The sequence below is a fragment of the Protopterus annectens genome, chromosome 5.part0 (genome assembly GCF_019279795.1).
Source record: "Protopterus annectens isolate FY-2018-M chromosome 5.part0, PAN1.0, whole genome shotgun sequence".
In the NCBI taxonomy this organism is placed as follows: Eukaryota; Metazoa; Chordata; order Ceratodontiformes; family Protopteridae; genus Protopterus; species Protopterus annectens.
Window position 1 is genome coordinate 625738987 of NC_056735.1, and position 21716 is coordinate 625760702.

At 37.3% G+C, this 21716-nt stretch overlaps 1 protein-coding gene across 3 annotated transcripts in view; it reads right to left on the bottom strand.

The window, feature by feature from the left end:
• The window catches only part of LOC122802711 (cohesin subunit SA-2-like), a 1740876-nt gene that overhangs the window by 1013817 nt on the left and 705343 nt on the right, over positions 1-21716 (bottom strand). For all 3 annotated transcript variants that reach the window (XM_044072465.1, XM_044072464.1, XM_044072463.1), the window contains exon 16: positions 20669-20786. In XM_044072465.1, coding sequence (XP_043928400.1) covers positions 20669-20786 — 118 coding nt within the window. The remainder of the gene's footprint in view (positions 1-20668; positions 20787-21716) is intronic.

The following is a 21716-nucleotide window of genomic DNA, read 5'->3' on the forward strand; positions in this document are numbered from 1 at the left end:
ACTGTTGTAGTCATCACATTTGGGTAGATTCCCAAAGCTGAGGAAAAGGGTGGAGGCAGTCAAGGAAGCTAGGGGCTGGCTAGCATGCCCTCCAAGATTGCAGAGGCAAGCCCTGCCCTAGATTTGGAGAAGAGAGGCAGGTGGTAATGCTTGGTAAAAGTGTGAACAGATGTCCAGGTGGCAGCCTCCAGGATGTCCCTGGTGAGAACCCCTCTGAGGAAAGCTGCAGAGGTGGAGGCTGCTCTGGTGGAGTGTGTCCTGATCCCCTTGGGGGGAGGCTTACCATGCTGTTTGTAGCAGAAATGGATGCAGTGTGCTATCCATTTGGAAATGGTTTGCTTGGCGATGGCTTTGCCTTCTGCCCCTGTAACAAAACTAACCAGCAATTGATCAGACTTTCTGAAGGGTTTAGTCCTGTCCAGATAGTATCTGAGCTGTCTGTGCACATCTAGAAAGTGCAGAATACTTTCCCCTTGTTTTGGGGGTTAGGAAAGAAGGTGGGCAAATGAATGGATTGGTTGAGAGCCACACTGGATACCACCTTGGGCATGAAGGATGGATTAGTTCTGAGGGATACCCTGTCTGCATGGAAAATGAAGAAGGGTTCCATGGCCATCAGTGCTTGCAGCTCAGAGACTCTTCTGGCTGAAGTGATGGCCAGAAAGAAGGCTGTTTTCCAGGAGTGAAATTTTAGCTTTACAGAAGAAGCTGGTTCAAAGGAGGCAGGGTGAACTTTTCTAAGACAAAGTTAAGGTCCCAAGCTGGTGTTAGTGCCCTTCTGAGGGGGCTTCAAGTTGCTAGCCCCTCTGAGGAAAGTACAGCTGTGTACACTTGGGTTAGGAGGTTTGGAATCTGTGACAGATGGCATGGAGGCAGCCGGGTCAGGCTGCACAGCAATGGGTACCAGTGCTGTCTGGGCCAGTCTGGAGCTATGAGAATGGTCCTTGGTTTTTCCTCCCTTATTTTGAGCAGTACCCTGGGGATGAGAGGTAGGGAAGGAAAGCCATAGACCGAAATGTTTACCCAGGGGAAGGACAGGGCATCCACTTTACAAGCCATGCAGAGATGCTCCCTGGTGCAGAATTTGCTGAGCTGGTGGTTGGTGTGGGAGGCAAAGAGGTCGACCTTCGGGGTTCCCCATTTCTGAGTTATTAGGAAGAAGGTACTTCTGTTTAGCTGCCACTCATCTGGGTCCAAAAGCTTTCTGCTTAATTGGTCTGCTAGGGAGTTGAGAGAGCCTGGTAGGTATTGTGCTAACAGGTGTAGTTGCATGGAAGAGGCTGTGAGCCAAAGGGTCATGGCCAGCCTGCGTAGAGGGTAGGAGTGAGTCCCCCCCTGCTTGTTGATGTACCACATCACAGTGGTGTTGTCTGTTTTGATCAGGAGGACCCTTTGAGAGAGAAGGGGTATGAAAGCTATCAAGGCCTGCTGCACAGCCATCATCTTTTTTTGACTGATGTGCAGGGGGATTTGCTGTGGGCTCCATTGGCTCTGTATGCACCTGCCGTCCAGGTGTGCACCCCAAGCGTAGTCTGATGCATCTGTGGTGAGGGTCTGGGTGGCGGGGTGTGGAGAGAAAGGCAGTCCCTTGTAGGAGAAGGCTATTGCCCACAAAAGAAATTCCTTTCTCAGGCAAGGAACAATAGGTAGAAGAGTTTCCAGATCTTGAGAGTGTTGACACCAAAGGCTTTTTAGGTACCACTGAAGTTTCCTCATATGCAGTCTGGCATATGGAATGAGAAGTATGCAAGATGCCATGAACCTCAGGGCTTGCAGGATTTTCCTTGCAGAAAGCTAGAGAGGTTAGTGAATTCTTTACAAAGGCCAGGTCTTTGAGCAGCTCTCCCTGGCTGTCTGCCTGAATAAGGCAGTTGTCTAAGTAGGGGTAAATCTGAATATTTCTTTGTCTGCAAAAGGCAATGGACGGAGCCAGGCATTTTGTAAAAATGCTGGGAGCAGTAGATAAGCCAAAGGAAGGGCAGAAAACTGAAAGTGTTGAGATCCTTCTCTGAAGCAGAGATATTTTCTGCAGGACTCCCTGATAGGGAATTTAGGTAGGCCTCTTTTAGGTCTAGGGTGGCTAGCCAAGCATTCTTGGAGAGCATGGGTAGCAGCTGCTGGAGGGTGAGAATTTTGAATTTTGAGATCACCAGGAAGGTGTTTAGAATGGATATATCGAGGATAGGGTGCCAGGTGTCCTCTTTTCTGGGCACCAGAAAAGGTCTGGAGTAGACGCCTTGGCCTATCTGCTCTGCAGGAACGTGCTCTACTGCCCCCAAGGAGAGCAGAGAATGGATTTGCTTTTGAGCCTCTGCCCACTGATTTGGTGGTAGATTTGGGAACACTTTTGGGGTTGGAAGGGTATGGAAGGATAACTTGTACCCCGAGACACAATGTTCAGAACCCATTGGTAATGGTGGCCTAGGTGCTTGAGTGAAAGGACAGTTTCCCTCCTAAGAGTATGTGAAGGTGGGCAGAGGCGAAGTCAGGAGGAGGCGAGTCATTGTGAGTTCTTACCATAAGGGAGTGGCTTAGAACTCCCTGGTTTTGAAGTGGAAGTAGTCCACTGCTTAGATCTCTGCAACCCCTGGGGCTGCTGTCTGGGGGGAGGGTCTGTTTCCACGGGGCCTAGGCTGGGCCTCTTTACTTGGAGCAGGAAAGGACAAGTGCCTGAAGGCAAAATGCCTGCTGAATCTAGGGGGCTGAACCTGTAAGAAATCTTTAACTGTCTACATAGATTTTGCTTTTCTTCAATCTTTTTAAGACCTCTTCTGCTTTAGTACCAAGTAAGTTATCCTTTTGCAAGGGTGCATCCAACAATTTAGATTTGACATGGTCTGGCAGGGGTTGTTCCTTAAGCCATGCATGTCTTCTAATGACAGATCCAGTGACTACTGCCCTGCAAGAAGCTTCCAGGGTGTCAAAACCACAGTGCAAAGTGTGTTTAGTTACTTGACTTGCAGAATGCATTAAGTCTTGTAAATCTTTTGATTCTGCACATGCAGGAAAGGAGGACATTTTTTGTTTAAGGAGTTCCAAGGTATGTTGCTGATATTTAAGCACATGGAACTGACAATTTAGTGCCCTGATAGCAAGAGTAGCTGAGGTGTATAATTTTTTACCCCATCTGTCCAGTGCTCAGGAATCCCTGTCTGAGGGGGTGGGATTCTTAGCAGAGGCTGCTTTAATTCCTTTTGGCCCTTGAGAAATGACCTCAGCATCAGCTGTTGGATTTTTAAACAAATATTTGTGTGAGTCAGTGACTCTGTAGTACCTGTCTGGTTTTCTGGGAGCAGGAGGGAGGGCATCTGGAGTCAAGCTGGATTCAAGGAAAACAGCATCCACCACATCCAGGACAGGGGGGGTGGCTAAGGGTCTGTGTTGGGGAAGATCCAGAAATTCCCTCAGTCTCTTTTTAGACTGAGGGCAGTCTTGATTCTCCCCCAGAGGACTTTTCCTTGAAGGAATGGATTCTTCTGCATCAAAATTCTCATATGTGGAGAGGGGCTGCATGTCTCCATAGTCAGATGCATCAGATTCATCTGACTCTTGTTCAGACAAAACTACTGGAGACAGACCTCTTTTCCTTTTTGAGGGGGTGGCTTGGCTTCCCCTAATTAGCATGATAAGGTCTTCTGCCATTTTAAGCATTTGAGAGTGAGGCAAGGGAGCAGGCACTTGAGAGTGGGTAGTCGGTTTTCTGGGTGTGGTTCAACCCCTGGGCCTAAGGAACTCGGTAGTTTTTGAAAGAATGGTAGTTGTGAAAGAAGGCATTGGTTTATGTCTGGATTTGGTGTTATGAAGGTGCCTGCACAGCGGCTGTGGATCCATCCAAGGTAGGGACGACCATAGGATCCTTAGATGAAGAAAAGTTCAGCAGCATACCAGACTCCGAAAGGGTCTCAGTAGTGGCCTGCAAACTAAAGCGGGCATCAGGGGCTGCAAAAGCACCTCACTGAGCTCCAGAGGACTGACAACTAGCTTAACGGAAATGTGGTTGGAAGGTTTGGTCCTGTGCAGTTGGATCTCTGTCTTTATTTTTATGCTTTTTTGGAAGATCTGCTGTCAGATGGCTTACCGAAGCTATATCAAAATTCGAGGGCTATAAACGGAAATATCTGGCTACAATAAGGGCCTGACGATGGATAGTTCTGGCGTTAAAGCACAGAAGCGACAACTAAGGGGCGTCATGGTCTAGGCCTAGACAAGTGACGCAGTAAGAGTGGAAGTCCCGGTGTGGTATTTGCTTTCCACAGGCAAGATAATTATTAACTTTTTCTGACATCAGTTAGTGCAAGAAAAAAGAATCCTCAATGGGGTACTTAGCTTTCTAAGACTTCAACTTAAATTTGGAAATGAAAACTCAGGTAGAGGCCGACTGGCATTCGTGCGAACTGCTTTTGTTTCGGGCTCCACGGCAATAAAGATTGATGTAATGGTGTTGGCTGCCTTACTTTATACCACTGATGACCTGACGTCAGTCTTCAAGTGACAGCAACCGTCGCAGAAATACTAAGTCTCTGGTATTCGAGCCGGCCAAGCGCTACCCTGGCAGGGATAACCCAACTGTGATGACTGCAACAGTGAAACACAAAGAACATCAGGTGTTGTAATGTCTGTGCATAAACCCTGCCACAGACCTCTGGAATTACAGACCCATCAGTCTAATGGCATAATTTGTAAGGTCATACAGCATATCAAAAATGGCATCATAAACTGTGGCATCAAAAACGTCACACAACTTGACCCATATCTGTTTAGTTTTGTAAAGTGTATGTCATGTCTACTTAACTCAGCACATTTCTTAAACAGGGACAAAGGGTCACAGAGCTAGTGGTCAGTGGTCCATCAGTCCACACGACATACATGGACTTGGCCAAGTACTTCAACAGTATCCACCATGCTGGCAATATATACAACTAAAAAGACCTAAAGGTAGACCCTTATCTGATAAGAGAGTTAGACAGCAAACTGGATGAAAGAACCCCTATAATAAAGGTAGTAAGCTCCACTTCAGCAAGAAATAAAGTACTAGTGGAATACCTCAGGACTCAGTAATGGAACCCCGTCTGCTTGGCATAGACACTTCAGACCTCTACACCACAAATCCTCACCTATGGCTAACCAAATTTGATGATGAGTAAGTTGGGTGTTATCATCCAAATTTGATAGATACAAAATTGCTACAGCAAGAACTACTCCATGCAAAGTGGTGATGCACACCGAAAGGGCTTAAACTAAATGCAAAAAGGTGCAGTATGATCACATATGGCAAATATCCCTCATCTAGAACGTACAGTATTACCAACACCCAACTCCAAACAGACAAGGTTGTCAGGGATCTTGCTATATGAACTGACAACTCCATCTCCTTCTATTGCAATGTATCAACAGTATTTGGGGGATTTTTAAAGGTATCTCATCCAGGTCAAAAGTTATTATCCCTATTACTAACCTCTAATTAGACCAATCACTGAGTACAGTGTTCTCTCTGTCATAACCTACCTAGGCCAATCATGTATTTAGAAAGGCCAAAAAGGTTCCTAATAAAACAATTATTGACCTGAAGTTCTTAAGCTTCCAAAACAGGCTTGAGGTCCTGTCATTATACACTGTAACTTATAGACACCTGTGTGGAAATCTATGTCTTGCATTCTATGTCATCAAATATCTTATGCTACTGGATCATATGTACCTCCTTAAGACAAACAGCTCCAGAAACACTTAACTATGACTGCTAACATTAGCGTGTTGCAGGTGGTGCTGCAAATAGTACATGAAAGTGTAAGGCATAGATAGATACACTCCACTGTATCGGGTCAGTCATCAGTTAGTGTTATGTTAATATTTTTTCATTTGTAGCACCTTTTGCAGACTTTATTTTAACATCTATAACTCCTTACTCAAATATATATATATATAGACTATAACAATTCATAACAGAATACATTTTTAGAAAAAAATAACTATACGAATGGAAAAACTTTATAATAGCAAATTAAAAAAATAATAATTACATAGGTTTCTACTTAAACAAAAACAATTATTGATCATTTAAATTATAATTCTATTTCATGTCATATTACAGTCAATTTCCCAAGTAGCTCTATAACTTTCAACCAGGAGTTGTGATGCAAATTGAGTCTATCAGTTCTCATCTTGATTGCAGATAATTCCAGTTGAGAAACTAAGTTCAATATTCTTGAATTCTTTAAACAAAGGAGAAATCTCACTCTTCTAATTCATAGTAATGACTTTACATGCAATAGCTAGTAAAGTCCATAACTATGAATATTTTGATCTGGGAACACATTTAGGTATTGGAACATTAAACAAAATCAAAGATTTACTTAACTGAAACTTATCATTAAAAACAGTTTGCAAGGAAAATTTCAGTTTTCCCCAAAATTACTTGAGCAATGTACAATAGGTAAAACGTATGCTGCCAATCAACTTTTAATTTATATTTCCAACACCCAAAATTATGCTTAAACATTAATTTAGTTTTATGATGAGTAATAAAGGTTCTATGCATAAATTTCCAAGAAAACAGCTTCCACTGCAACAAAAGAGTTGTTTGCTTTGAAGAAATTAACATTAACTTTTTATCATTTTCACTGGGAAGTTGATTATTAACTGATCTATAATAATCCCAGAAAATATCTTTATAATATAATTTTGTATTTCTGATTACTTTACGCATTTTAGATATGTACCCTTTTCTTATTAATGTTTGGTTTCCTATGGTAATCATAAACTCTATAAATTAGGGGACAGTATCTTTGATAGTTACATGTATTAAGTCTGGTTACTAATAATACATTGCCTTAAAGTTTGTATTTCTAGCCACATTTCACTATCTATATCATATTTGCTCATAATGTATTCTATAGAGAACTTTTCCAGAATTCATTAACTGATGTCAATAGATTATTTTCCCCCTATGTGTAACCATTTTTGAGACACTAAAGGTGATAATGTTATTCTGTGTACAGACTATAGGATACACTAGAAATGACCACACTCTAAATCCTGGATTATTATTCAAATAATTTTAAATATATTTAATGTATTAGTTACATGTTTAGAACATGCATGTTTATTTTTATTCTCCAAAATATACTGGAAAATATTCTACTATATTGAACTGGCAAGGAGTGATTTGATTTTAACCAAATGAATTCTTGTATTTGTTACCACCTAGCAGAAGTAGAATTTAACTACAACATTACTGTCTTAATAATGGACAATAAAGCATACATTTCTATACTTGGAAGACCAATTCCACCTGTTATTCAATCTTTTAGATAATGATTTAGTGGTATTCTAGGTCTAATGGGGTACCATGAAGTGTTCAATATTAGTTTACTAAGTTGACGTATACATTCTTTAAAAAGAGGAAGAGAAATACCTTGTATGAGGTATAAAATTTTTTGGAAAAAATAATTATTTTTATTAATAAAAACATATCTTGACATCTATCCACAAGATGTTTTATTTTATTAAAATTATTAGTATAATTATTAATATTCCATTAATATTTTATAACATAATCCCCAGATACAATTTTATTATCTAGAACTATATATCTGGAAAATTGATTATGCATATTATGTTTATTACCATTTATAAGTAATATGTTTTATTGTCTTTAAATTTAAAGCCAGAAATCGTCTGGAAAAGTTCCATTGTCTCAAATAAAATTTGCAACAAGCTGCCATGATCATTCAAAGTTAATATTATCTGCAAACAACTGAAATTTAGAATTTACATGATTACTAAATTGTATACCTCTGATTTTAGCATTTGATCTGATACAATTTGCAAATGGTTCTATGGCCAAGGGAAAATGGTGACAATGGACATCCATGCTTAGAACCTTTAGTAACTGTGATTGGCCTAGATGTACAAGATCCAATCTTTGTACAGGCTAAAGAACGTTCATATAACAATCTAATTAATTGTATAAAATCATGTGAAAAACCGCATTCCTCCAAAGCCAACAGCGAATAATCCCAATGAACTGAATCAAAGCCACTACTGATGTCTATCTAAACTTACAAGGGTCAAACCTCCTTTGTAATATTGATATAGTTAAATAAAACTTGAAAGAATCCAACAGTGATAAGAACCAAAAAAGAACACCAGCACGAATCAACTTCCAAGAACCACACTCGGACCAAATAGACTTAGCACTTTCATTCACTTTATTAACGTGAACTTCATCAGAAAAAACACACACACCGACTCACCCCTTCCTTTTATAATAAATTAAATTAAATAACAGGAAATGATGTAACGTGAGAATCATTTCTCATAAATATAAAACAAATTATACATATAAAACCATATGCAAAAAAATAAAAAAAGTTAATAATAAAACTATCAAGTATTCATTATTTCAGTACTCATGTTTCATCTGTACATTAAAAAACATTTTAAGTTAATGACTTCATTCAAGCCAGGTAGTACATCTGCTCCAAATAGCAACTGCCACAATGCCTCTTTGCATTCTAATCTATTATTTAGATCCCCATCCAGTAACACTTTGTCAATACTATCTAAAACAAAAAACTTAAACTTTTTAAATGTAGTACAAGACAGTGCATGTCTAGAAAGTGAATTTGTCTTGTCTTTTTTCTTTATAGCTAATGTATGCTCGTATATCCTACGTTTTAGACTTCTCTTAGTTTTCCCTATATAGTAACTTTTGCATGAAGTACAAGTAGCTAAATAAACCACAAACTCACTATTACAACTGTAATATTTTTTTGCCCAAAAAGTGTGTCTCAAATGTTCCACGATGACAAAGGAAGAATTACTGATGAATCTACATTGTTTACAATTCATACAACTAAAAGTTCCTTTCTTATTGGAACATGCTCGAGAATTACTAATCTCCACATCTTTCTTTGTTTTTAACATCAACTTAATATTAGTGATTGTTTTAAATGTAAATTTTGGTGTCAACCCCAAAACGGAGACCAATTCCTTATTTCCAATAATAATTTTCCAGTTATTCTCTATAATATGTTTAATATTCCACATTTCTCTTAACTATAGGTAACGGAAATGCAGTGAGAAATTCTTGTGTATTCATATCACTCCTTCTACTAACGATGTCTGAGGTGCCCACCATTGAATCCCTAGAGTGTAGAATAGGTTTAGCTACCCCATTCCTAAGGTTTATTACTTCACCTTCAATTTTCTTTAACCATTCTAGAGCATACCCTCTATCTGTGAATAATGATCTTAAGAATAATAATTTCTCAGTGAAAACATCCTATTCTGAAGTTAATCTACTTAATCTTATAATTTGGCCCTTAATAACACCCTTCTTCATATGAAAAGGGTGCAAGCTGTCCCTGTGCAGATATTGGTTTGCAAAGCATGACTTCCTAAATATTTTGCTCCTAAATTATGTTGTTCCACTGTCTATGCCTAAGGCCAAGTCTAAAAAGTTGATATTCACACCAAAACCACTAATTTTAAAAAATAAAAAATCAGTGGTATTATTTAAGTACGCGATTAATTCTACGAATTCTGAATAATCACCCGACCATAGAAAAAACAAATCGTCAATGTATCTGTAGTATAATTCTACTTTACTGTAACTGGAGTGTGACTTGAGAAATTTTTGTTCCCAGTTTGCCATGACTAGATTTGCAAAAGCTGGGGCAACTCTTGCCTCCATTGCTACACCTGAAAGTTGTTTGTACAGTACCTTATTGAATCTAAAAAAGTTATTATCCAACACTGACTCCATTAAGGTACAAATGGTGTTAATCTTCTCACCTGAAAAATCTGTATTTCTTGTCAAATATTCCCTTATATAATTAAGACCTTCTTCTTGATTTATAGAGGTATAAAGACTCTTCATATCCAAAGTTCCAAAATAAATGGCTCTATTAGATGTATTATAATCTCTCAGGATCTCCAGCAGGTGCCAAGAGTCTCTCAGATAATGTTCAGATTTTTGAACAACTGGATTTAAAACAATATCCAACCAAATGGCGATGTTTTCAGTCTTTGAGTGTTTAGCAGATATAATAGGTCTAAATGGTGGATGTTTGTCATTGTATTGTATTTTTGGAATACCAAAATATTTTGCTATTTTTGGATGTTCTACAAGTAAAAAATCATATTCCCTGATAGGTTCATAGGTTCATACTAGGCTATCTGCCCAAGGGCATTTACAAGCCTAGCCTATAGTTATGTGGCTTTCGCCACCCCTTTAGTTTGAATAAAACTATGCCTATTATTTTGCTGTGCCTCTGTCAAGCAGTGACACTGAAGTAATCCCTGGGGTATATATGCGATCTCCCATCCATTGGTCAAGATTCCTCTTGAACAAGGCCAGCGAGGTGCTCTGCCTCACGGATTTTGAACGAACTATCTGTCCTTTCAAAACATTTGCTTTTGTAAAACCAGGATGCATACAACTGTTATGTAAAACATTACTTTTCCTGATAGGCTTCCTATACAATGAAGTAGAAATTAGTTCAGGGGTGTCTCTTTTAACTTTCACATCTAAGAAGTCAACCTCTTTGTCAGAATACTTAAAGGTAAATTTTAAGAATGGAGTAATAGTGTTAATGTACTCCAACTACTTAGCTACAGGAGACATGAGCCTGAAACCTTTACACGAACCACCCAGCTGCTAAAAAAAGGAACTGAGTTTCAAGTGCATTTTCGAGGAGCTTCAAGGGAAGAGAAATTTGCTGCTGCTCATACTAAGTCTGTTTACAATGTGCATCTATTTTGTTTACCAAATGATCATCACTATTGTGCTATACAATTTAAAAGTTTTGTTAGTAGCACAACAGGTAGCATATGCTTGCTTTTGATGCAGAAGGTTATGGGTTCTACTCCTACTACATGCAGATGGATGCTCTGTTGTACTTTAAGTGGGGTGGGGATGCTGCAGTACTGAGGATGTCCTCCTTTAGATGAGATGCCTAGTAACTATGAATCTGTTGTAGGTTTGCCATCTATTTCTTATTGCAATATTATCAGCTTACTAATTTTTTAATGTTCCATAGGCAATTTATTCTTTTTTTTTCACATAATGTTTATTGATTTTTATAAATACAGGTGTAACAATACTTTTAAACAATGAAAATAAACCTAACTATATGCAGTGTCCATAACAGATATGCTTCTGACAATACTTTCACATTTTATCTAACATTTTTTTTAAGTTTTAACCAAGGAAGTTGTTTATGTGTCATTCTTGAAGCTATAGTCAGTAATTCTCTATTACATAGGATTTTGGCCAGTGATATAAATTCCACAAATGGGTATATTTTTTTTTACTTTTCCAATTGGAGGCAATGTTTTTTCTTGCTACTGCAAGGAGGGACCAGAGTAGGTGCACTTGTGTACCTGGAATGTACACTGGTATCGGAAAATTAAATAATAACAGTGAGTCAGTCACTTCACATTTATTCGACCACAACGCTTTTATGAAAGATTTAAATTCCAGCCAGAAATGGATTACAGCTTTACATTCTATAAACATATGCGCCCAGTCTGCACATATTGTTTCTTTACATTTCCAGCATTAAGATATTTTGTTTCCGGATATCAGTGCCACTTTATGAGGAGTAAAGAAACTTTTGAATTTCCATGTGAAGATTTTCCAAAAGGGAGATGATATTGCATTACTAACTAATTTAAGTATTGTTGTTTTCTCCTTTTCTGAGAATCTGAATTTATTGACCTTTTCTGCGTAATTCCACAGAGATTCATCTGGGGCTTGTATGTCCGTTCGTAGTGTTTTATATAATCTTGATGCTGAAAATCCATCATTATTGCATAATGCACTAATTTCGCAAAAAAAGTGTTAGACTTTTGGGCCTAGGTGTGGATTTCACTATTTGACTTATTTTGAATTAATTTACTATATACTCTCTGAATGTATGTTTAGCCAATTGTTTTGATTTATGTTATATTTGTTACAAAGGAAGTAGCCTCCTAAATATAATTGGAGTCAAGAAATTGGTACCAAAAGACTAATCCATTTCCTTTCATTTCTCCTATTCTTTTCATGTTGTAAGAGCCCACACATTTGTTTGTAAATGCTACAGGAAACACTAAAAATAAAAGGTCTCTTGTCTTTAAAGTTCTTTACTATGTAGTCAATAAAGGGATAGAAATTTTCTTTTTTACTTGTATTACAGCAGCAGTTTTTTATGACCAAATAAACTTTTTCTGCTTCAGAAAACATATCATTGTTTAGTGTTTCCCCATTATTATCTGCTAATATTGCTTTATGTAAGTTTTTCCAATTAGATGTGTACTTATAATTTAGCCATTGAAGGCAATTTATTCAAGGGCAGCAGGTACTGAAACTGTAGATGACACACTGAAATATAAAGTTGTTTGCTAGCAGCATCCTTTTCATTAGTTACAGAGATCTTTCATATGGAATTATTCAGATGATTTTTACTTTTGCAGAGATTGTACATATTTTCTAACATTGGTAGATTGTAATGACAAACGTTTGAGTGGTCTTTTATGGTTAAAATGTTTTGAATTAGGCAGTTTTGTCATTGGTTCATATGTTTTGTTTCATTGCTTACTGGAAAAAAATGTTCAAAACTACAAATTTAAAACACACTCTAATAAATTTAAAACACAGTCTAATGCAATAATAATACAATCAGGAAGGGGAATCAAAGAAGACATGGATGTATGTATGACCCTAAAATGTGTGCAAGGGACCTATGGTTTGACAACAGCCCAGGGGTAAACTTTACCTGCCACAGGCCAGATGAATTTTCTTTGAAGGTGGGTTTCAATGCTGTGTTAATGAGTGTGAGTTTTATGGGCAGAGAAGTTTACTGTTAATACTAAGTCTGTTTATATTATGAGACTGTTATTTTTTGTTTAGCAAATGGCTGTCAGTGTTGGCACTATAGCTTTTGAAATAAAAGTTTTAAATTAAATCCAAATATCTGTGATCATTGTACAAGTAAAGCAGAAAACAGTGCACACACTGAGGTTTGAAAAGTGTTTATGTTAACTGGGGAGAACAGCCATTTAATGGGCTGGTGGAGCTGTGTTGGTGGACCCAATTCACTACCCTGCCTAGGGCCCCATTTGACAATGATCCGCCTTTGACTGGGAGACAAAAAAAAAAATGACACTGTTCCACGTATATTTCACTATGTTGGAGATATTGATAGCATATAGTTTCTTTTGTAAATAGTTGAATAGTTAATTCTTATATTATTTTATGATTCAGTATTTATGGTTCAATCTATTTGAAGACATAAACATTTCTTTGAGATACTGATAGTGGTTTGCAATTTTGAAGACATGCAATGTTTATTTTTTTGTTATTAAGAATATATGCAATACTTTATATATATATATATATATATATATATATATATATATATATATATATATATATATATATATATATATATATATATACATACATACATACATACACACATAGACATTAATGTTTCTACAACTGACTGACTTATAAACTATAATGTAAGTTCAGGTGAAGCTTTAAATTACGATGGAGAAAATTACCATTAATGCATACACTAAGTTGTACTACTAAGAGACACATGGTTTTTAACTATTACAGTTGATTAATGGGCATTACCAATGGGCCGCTGATGCTCTAACTAAAGAAATCACTAAATTGGATGTGGAAATCCAAAACAATCTGAACTTCCACGGTTATCAACTTAATAAATTTTGTTCGTTTTACATTTTGGCGACTTGGAGTTTTATTTTGGTGTTCTCGAGGGATAGAGGAGTTTCGTGCATCTCATCTCTGTTACAGTGTGTCTACATTTCCTTGGTTTGTCGACGTGGCTTGTTTGTGATGGACACTCCTCCTTTGCTCCCATCTGGAACCCCTTCGGAGGAAGAATCCATTAGTCTCACTCAGCTTCTGGACTTATTAACTCAAAAGGTGAATACCTTATTAGACCGATTAGATGGCTTCATTGGTACACAATGGAATCCTGCAGTGAATACTACGGATGTTTCTCATGGCAACAACGTCTCTACGGATTGCCCGAAAGGTGTGCATTCTGGCAGTCAGTCTGTGCATGCCAATTCATATGGGTCTCCTAACAATACTTTAGGTGGGGTTATTCAACCTTCAGGCACCAGAATACTACCCATGGTGGATATACAGGACGATCGTATACTGACAAGTAATCTAATGTGAGGCGATCCACCTCTCCTTAATTCTGCTACCATTTCTAATATAAACAATATTCAGGAATCATTCAATCTCAACACGTGGCTCAATTAACCTTTTTCCCTGCAGGACAACACAGGGACCATTACTTGAGGAGCAAGGTATGTCTGAATCATTCGATCTACCATCCAAATTAAGTGTATCTGACCAGAGTTTGATGAAATTAAGAAAAATCAAACTGGAAGTGGCGTACTTTAATGAATGTAAAAAGGTCAAAGTGGTACCTAAGGGCCTTAGGTCTTGGCAATACCCTACGGGGTTGGTAGAAGGTTCGTCATTTCATACAGATTTAATAAATCTGTTTGATAAACATGGTTTCGAACTATTAGAGTTGATTAATGGGCATTAGCAACAGGCCGCTGATGCTCTAACTAAAGAAATCACTAAATTGGATGTGGAAATCCGAAACGATCTGAACTTCCACCGTTATCAACTTAATAAATTTTGTTTTGTTTTACATTTTGGCGACTTGGAGTTTTATTTTGGTGTTCTTGAGGGACGGAGGAGTTTTGTGCATCTCATCTCTGTTACAGTGTGTCTACATTTCCTTGGTTTGTCGACGTGGCTTGTTTGTGATGGACACTCCTCCTTTGCTCACGTCTGGAACCCCTTTGGAGGAAGAATCCATCAGTCTCACTCAGCTTCTGGACTTATTAACTCAAAAGGTGAATACCTTATCAGACCGATTAGATGGCTTCATTGGTACACAACGGAATCCTGTAGTGAATACTATGGATATTTCTCATGGCAACAACGTCTCTACAGATTGCCCAGAAGGTGTGCATTCTGGCAGTCAGTCTGTGCATGCCAATTCATATGGGTCTCCTAACAATATTTTAGATGGGGTTATTCAACCTTCAGGCACCAGAATACTACCCAGGGTGGGTATACAGGACGATCGTATACTGACAAGTAGTCTAATGTGAGGCGATCCACCTCTCCTTAATTCTGCTACCATTTCTAATATAAACAATATTCAGGAATCATTCAATCTCAACACGTGGCTCAATCGACCTTTTTTCCTGCAGGACAACACAGGGACCATTACTGAGGAGCAAGGTACGTCTGAATCATTCGATCTACCATCCAAATTAAGTGTATTTGACCAGAGTTTGATGAAATTAAGAAAAATCAAACTGGAAGTGGCGTACTTTAATGAATGTAAAAAGGTCAAAGTGGTACCTAAGGGCCTTAGGTCTTGGCAATACCCTACGGGGTTGGTAGAAGGTTCGTCATTTCATACAGATTTAATAAATCTGTTTGATAAACATGGTTTTGAACTATTAGAGTTGATTAATGGGCATACCAACGGGCTGCTGATAACTGTGGAGGTGGTGCTGTGGTAGCGTTGTCGCCTCACAGTACGACGTTGTCCTGTTCAATTCTCAGCTAGTGTGTCTTCTGTGTGGAGACATGCGTGAATGGGCGTACCTTCATTGAAGGTTCTGCATCAGGGCTGGCAACTCGGCATGTAAAAATCCACTGCCAATCATTAGCAGACCGGAGTTCCGCTGTGGCAACCCCTAACCGGGAAAAGCCGAAAGACACAACAACAACAACAACCACCAATGGGCCACTGATGCTCTAACTAAAGAAATCACTAAATTGGATGTGGAAATCCAAAACGATCTGAACTTTCACCGTTATCAACTTAATACAATTTGTTACAAATAAAATAGCAGGAAAGGCCTTCCTCAGTTTAAATACATGAATAATTAATACATACATACAGATATAAGAACAAGATTTTGTCTACCTTCAGTTTTTTGATTTTTAAAAACATTTCATACTTATAGCATCATTAAGGCCTGGCGGATGGTCAGCCTTTAACTTTATCTGCCACTCTGCCTCCCTTTGTAATAATAAATTTTTAAAAATCACCTTCCCTTAAATCAATACTACACACTTCTAAAACTGAAAATAAAAATTTTTTGAAAACAGTACAAACTAAAGAATGTTTAAAAAGGGCATTATTAATATCCTAGTTGTCATGCCTACATAAAATGCAGGACATGACAAACATTGTGCAATGTAAACTACACCAGTACGAACTGCATATACTAACTCAGAAGAGCTTATAGAAATATTTGGATCAATTGCTATATATCTACACATGTTGCAATCATTACAACAATACATGCCATTCTTAACTGATTTAATTTTAACTTTTTCAAACTTGTGCTTTCCTAAAATATTTTTTAAACTATTATCATTCCTTTGTACAAACACTGGCTGTTTACCTAAAATGTTGAACATTTCAGCATTTAATTTGTTTTAATAATATTTTTAATACCCTTACTATCAGAATTCATGTCAAGTGTGCATATAATTTTATTATTCTCCAAAGTATTATTCGTTTTAATACTATCTACAATAATATTGTCTTCTCTTAAATTTAATAATGGCCAAAAATCTGTTTTACTTAAAACATTATTAGCTATTTCCTGTAATGTTGTCGGATAACCCTGCTTACAAATAAAGATTTAATATACTCAAACTCATATGTCATCCTAATAAACTGGCCTTTGGGAATGTTTGAAATGATATGTGTGGGGTGTCCACTTTTATAATGTAAATAACCATTATTAAATGTGTTTTTTCTATGTATGGTGCTATGCAACCTCATATCTTCTTGATCCCAACTTAAGCATACATCCAAAAAATCAATTCTATTGCCTTTCCCACCAATTACAAACTTTATATATGCTGACAAAGAATTGATATATTTAAGAAATGTATCAATATCAATATCCTTCTGATCTATAATAAAAAACAAATCATCTATGAAACGACACACAAAAACTATTTTAAATTTACTTAATAATAATGGTAGAAACTGTTGTTTGCTGGAGCAGCTGGAGAACCCATTGCTGCTCCTTTACATTGTCTGTAGTAGGTGTTTTCAAATAGAAAAAAATTATTCTCTAATATTAGTTCCAAAAATCTACAAATCAATGATACAGTATTCAAACCTTTATAATGCATGGTTAAATATTCCAATACCTTGAACTAATGGTATACAGGTGTACAGCGACACTACATCTACTGTGAGCATTGTATGTTTATTGGATTGAACTTAAAAGTGGAAAGAAATACACTTAATTTAGTCAAAAGTGCCTATAAGACCTCTCATTCACAATAATTGGTCCCAATAATGCATCTATGACCAAAGCTAAACCTTCTGTGATTGAATGTGATGCAGACACTATAGGTCTAAAAGGTGGATCAAGTATGCATTTATGACACTTGGGAATCCCAAAAATATTGATGGTCTATGACACAAAATTCATACAACTCAAAACTAATATCCTCCATCAAAGCTTCATATAAGTATGAATGAATACGAATTTCTACTAAGGAAATAATAACATATTCCTGTTCATTTTTTAAAAGTTTCAATAAACCTTTGGTATATGCTTCACTAGTCATTATAACAATATTATTCCCTTTATCACTTTTCATAAATCTATATGTGCCATTCAAAGATTTAAGCTTTTAGCTCTATTTTCTGCTATTGTCAAATTATGATGATAATTACGACTGTTACTTAACAATGCATCAATGTCCTGTATACATAGTTCTTCAAAAGTAGATAAAGTATGATGTAATTTAGGACAATACTTAGAAGGTTTACAAAACACTTTACTATTAATAGTGATATCATGTAATAAAAAATGTAAATTCAACTTTTTTAACATCTAGTACAGTCTTAACATAATTGGCTTTGAAATGGGGGACAAAATTCAACCCTAATTTAAGTACAGCTAATTCATCAGAGGAAAAAACATAATCTGTTAAATTAATAACACTAAACTGACTAGAAACTGGATTTACATTTTGTTAGTACAGTATTTGTTGAATTTAAATGTTTTTATTGTGTACAACATTAGGTGCCTTAACCTGGTTAAATGTTATGTCGGATCCATTGCCACTGATTTTGTTAACTAGTTCAGAACTAGTGGCATTTTCATCATCCACAATAATATTGTCAACATCTACAATATCTTTGTTGGTCTGACCTGACCTTGTGTTACTACTTTGGACCATATTTGTAGCTGAAACCAATGGTGGAAAATGCTTATCGTATGAACCAAACCAATTACTTTCAGTGGCTTTTTTTAAAACAGTAGTAACATTTGCGTTTTTTACACTGGTATATTGTTCACCACCCTTATACATTCGATTATATTTCTTTCCTGAAACTGAATTTACAAAAACAGTATTTGTTTCGTAAGCCTGTAAGTCCCGTAACAATTTACTTTGTTTTCTCTTTATATTTTCCTTGGTAGGTTGTTCCAAATCTTGTATCAGCTTTGAAAACAAATCACTAACACTATCAGCATCAAATTGTTTCTTGAAAAACAACTCTAAGCTGATAATTTCCTCTTTAATTGCTTCCAACTTCTTGTTGTTATTATCGACCAATAACAATTATTCATGTATTTAAACTATTTAAACTATGAGTGTGGTTTGTGAGTTTATTCTGAGGAAGTCTAAGAGTTTTTATATCACATTATTTCAAGTTGCTGTATTTGCCTTTCCTGCTATTTTATTAATACAATTTGTTCGTTTTACATTTTGCAGACTTGGAGTTTTATTTTTGTGTTCTCAAGGGACGGAGCAGTTTCATGCATCTCATCTCTGTTACAGTGTGTCGACATTCCCTTGGTTTGTCTACTAAGAGACACTGTTAATTATGCAAACAGGTATATTTTTCAAATTTGTGTAAATACTAGAAAAAAACAACCCACAGAGAATAGAATTTCTTGCCATCAGCAAAAGCTCAGTTTCCAAGATATAAAATGTTATTTCTGCAAATTTAGAGACAAAAATCACTCTGCATTTAATTGCAGTGACTTGTGAATTGTCTGACTTATATCATGTAAATAAGACTTTTTGATGAACACATTGCTATTTATATCGTGTACGACTATATCTGCTAACATACTTGACAAAACACTTGACTGATCTGAGTTGAAAAGAGCAAGAAAATTTGCAGAGTTACAAGTAAAACTGAAGGCAGAGATCTACACTCCACATATATGGAGAAGTTACAAACTGAACTCTAAATAATTTGATTACATGCACAGACTCACACTCCTTACTACTGACACTACAAGGGAATGGACCAATTCATTTTTAATGAAAAAAATGAAAAAAAAAGTTCTAACTTCAGTTCTGACTGAGTTAGTTAGTGCTGATGATCAGGAACCATCCACATAGCAGTGGGCGACCTCAGCCAAGAGCACGGTAGGGGCCAATTCCACAAGCAGTATGTTGTATGGCATGCCATTAGGCTAGAGTGTTGAGAAAAAAGAATAGCCAGTCAACTTACTTAGTTCTATGCAATGGTCCTGGTTCTAGTCTACTGTCCAAATTTTAAACATCTAGGAGCAGCAACAAAGCAAGCAGGCAAGGGTCAAACAAGTCAGTCAATCACTTCTATGACATTATCTATAGCAGGAGGGGTCTAGACTGTGCTAATGTGCTGCACCAGCCATGTCCAGCGGTGGGGGTTGGGGTGGATGCTGTCAAGAACTCGGACAGGTACAGACTGAGACAAAGGATGGAAGGATTATTACACAAAAACTGCCTGAAAGAGAAAGATGTTGCTGTTGTCTTTCGGCTTTTCCCGGTTAGGGGTCGCCACAGCGGAACTCCGGTCCACTAATGATTGGCAGTAGATTTTCACGAATGCCGAGGTGCCAGCTCGATGCCCAACTTTCAACTAAGGCACGCCCATTTACGCATATCTTTCGAACGCCCACCCAACCGCGGGGAGGACATGCAGACTCTACACAGAAGGCACTCCCTGCACTCCAGCCAAGAATCGAACGGGAGAACCTCTTGCTGTGAGGCAACAACACTACCGCTGCACCACTGCGGATGTCCAATGAATACCAGAAAAAATTTGTTTCACATTAAACAAAAGTATTTTAAGGGTGATGGAAGGGTACAGGGTGAGATACTTCTGCTTTTATTCATTTAATCGTAACGACTGCCTATACTAACCACAATCATGATAGCACTTAGAACTTAATCACAAAACTTAGCAATGACAAACACGACGATGTAGCATTCAGCCTCATGCAGAAAAAAAAACATTTATGATGATGATGTTGAGTATATGATGTGACTTGAAGCATTAATGGATCCCACCAGCTAACCTTGTATTAGATATGGGTGTGTGCACGTGTGTCTGTGTGGCTGCATGTACATGCATCTATCTTTGTGGTGAGTGTACGTGTGTCTCTGTGTTGATCGTGGTTTAAGGAGAAACTGCTACTACAATCCCTTTATAATGGAAACAGGAAAGGCAAACTTGTAGCACCACAGAACTTGCAAAGCCATACCACTTTATAGCAGGAAAAAGGACATGTATTTAAAGCAACAGACATTAATGCATAGTACAGCAAAAATTTGTTGTCATACCTTCTTCCTGATGACAACAGTGCTTAAGCAGAAGCGTAGTTATGCATTCCCAGTCCTTCAAAAGATTTGTTGCACTATCCCACAGACTGTCAACTAGGTATGTTACATGCTGATGAAACTGGACAAAAACACAAAAAAAATTAAAAAAAAACATTAAGAAAGAAAAAAATCCAAAAAATTTAAAGAAATATACAAATCTTGCAGACACACTTCACAAAATACTGTTAGTCATTCCTTGCATTGCTGTGTTATACGGTACTACTGTCTAATGGCAGAAGAGGAGCTAGTTATATAAAATACCCTCATTTTATATTTAACATTCTATTCTGCTCTACCACTTCATCCTCCCCAAAGGGAAAGTAAGACAAGTGAAACAAAGATTATTCACACCACTGACTTGGTAATAAAAACTTTCAGTAGTTGATCCTTTTACAGCAGATTAAAATGAAATTCAGAACAATACCAGATGAAGTGACTGCAGTATTCTATCAATTTGGTACTAACAACACATCAGTTATATCATGGTTTGCATTAAATAAAGACCTAGATTCTACTCATTGGGACTAAAATGTAATGATATAATTGGCATTCAATAAGATTGTGACACAGCTGCTTCACTCATAGCAAGAAACTGACAGGCTTCCAAAGCATAAGTGCTTGAATGGTGTTGCCAAGCAACAGCTTTCAAAAAGTACAGTTTTGTACCTACCATAAATGTAGATGTTCGAGTGTTCACCCTGCTGCAGTCATCACACTTGGGTTATCCTGTCGTCAGGCAGTCCTGCAGTCGGCCGGATTTCCAAAGTCTTGGTCCGACGTCGGTTGCTGTCACCTCATCCCTGACGTCAGTGTGCCAGGGGTATATATATTGCAACAGGCGGCATTTTCTTCAGTTTTTCTTGCCCCAGATGTCAGGTGCCCAAAAAAGGTGATCCAAATTAGTACCAAATGGTGTGAACACTGTACAGACACAAAATCCCTTCAGCTATAAGCAAATACATCAGTAAGGCATAGCAAAGATTTAGCCCGTAGATCAGAGGGGTTGGAG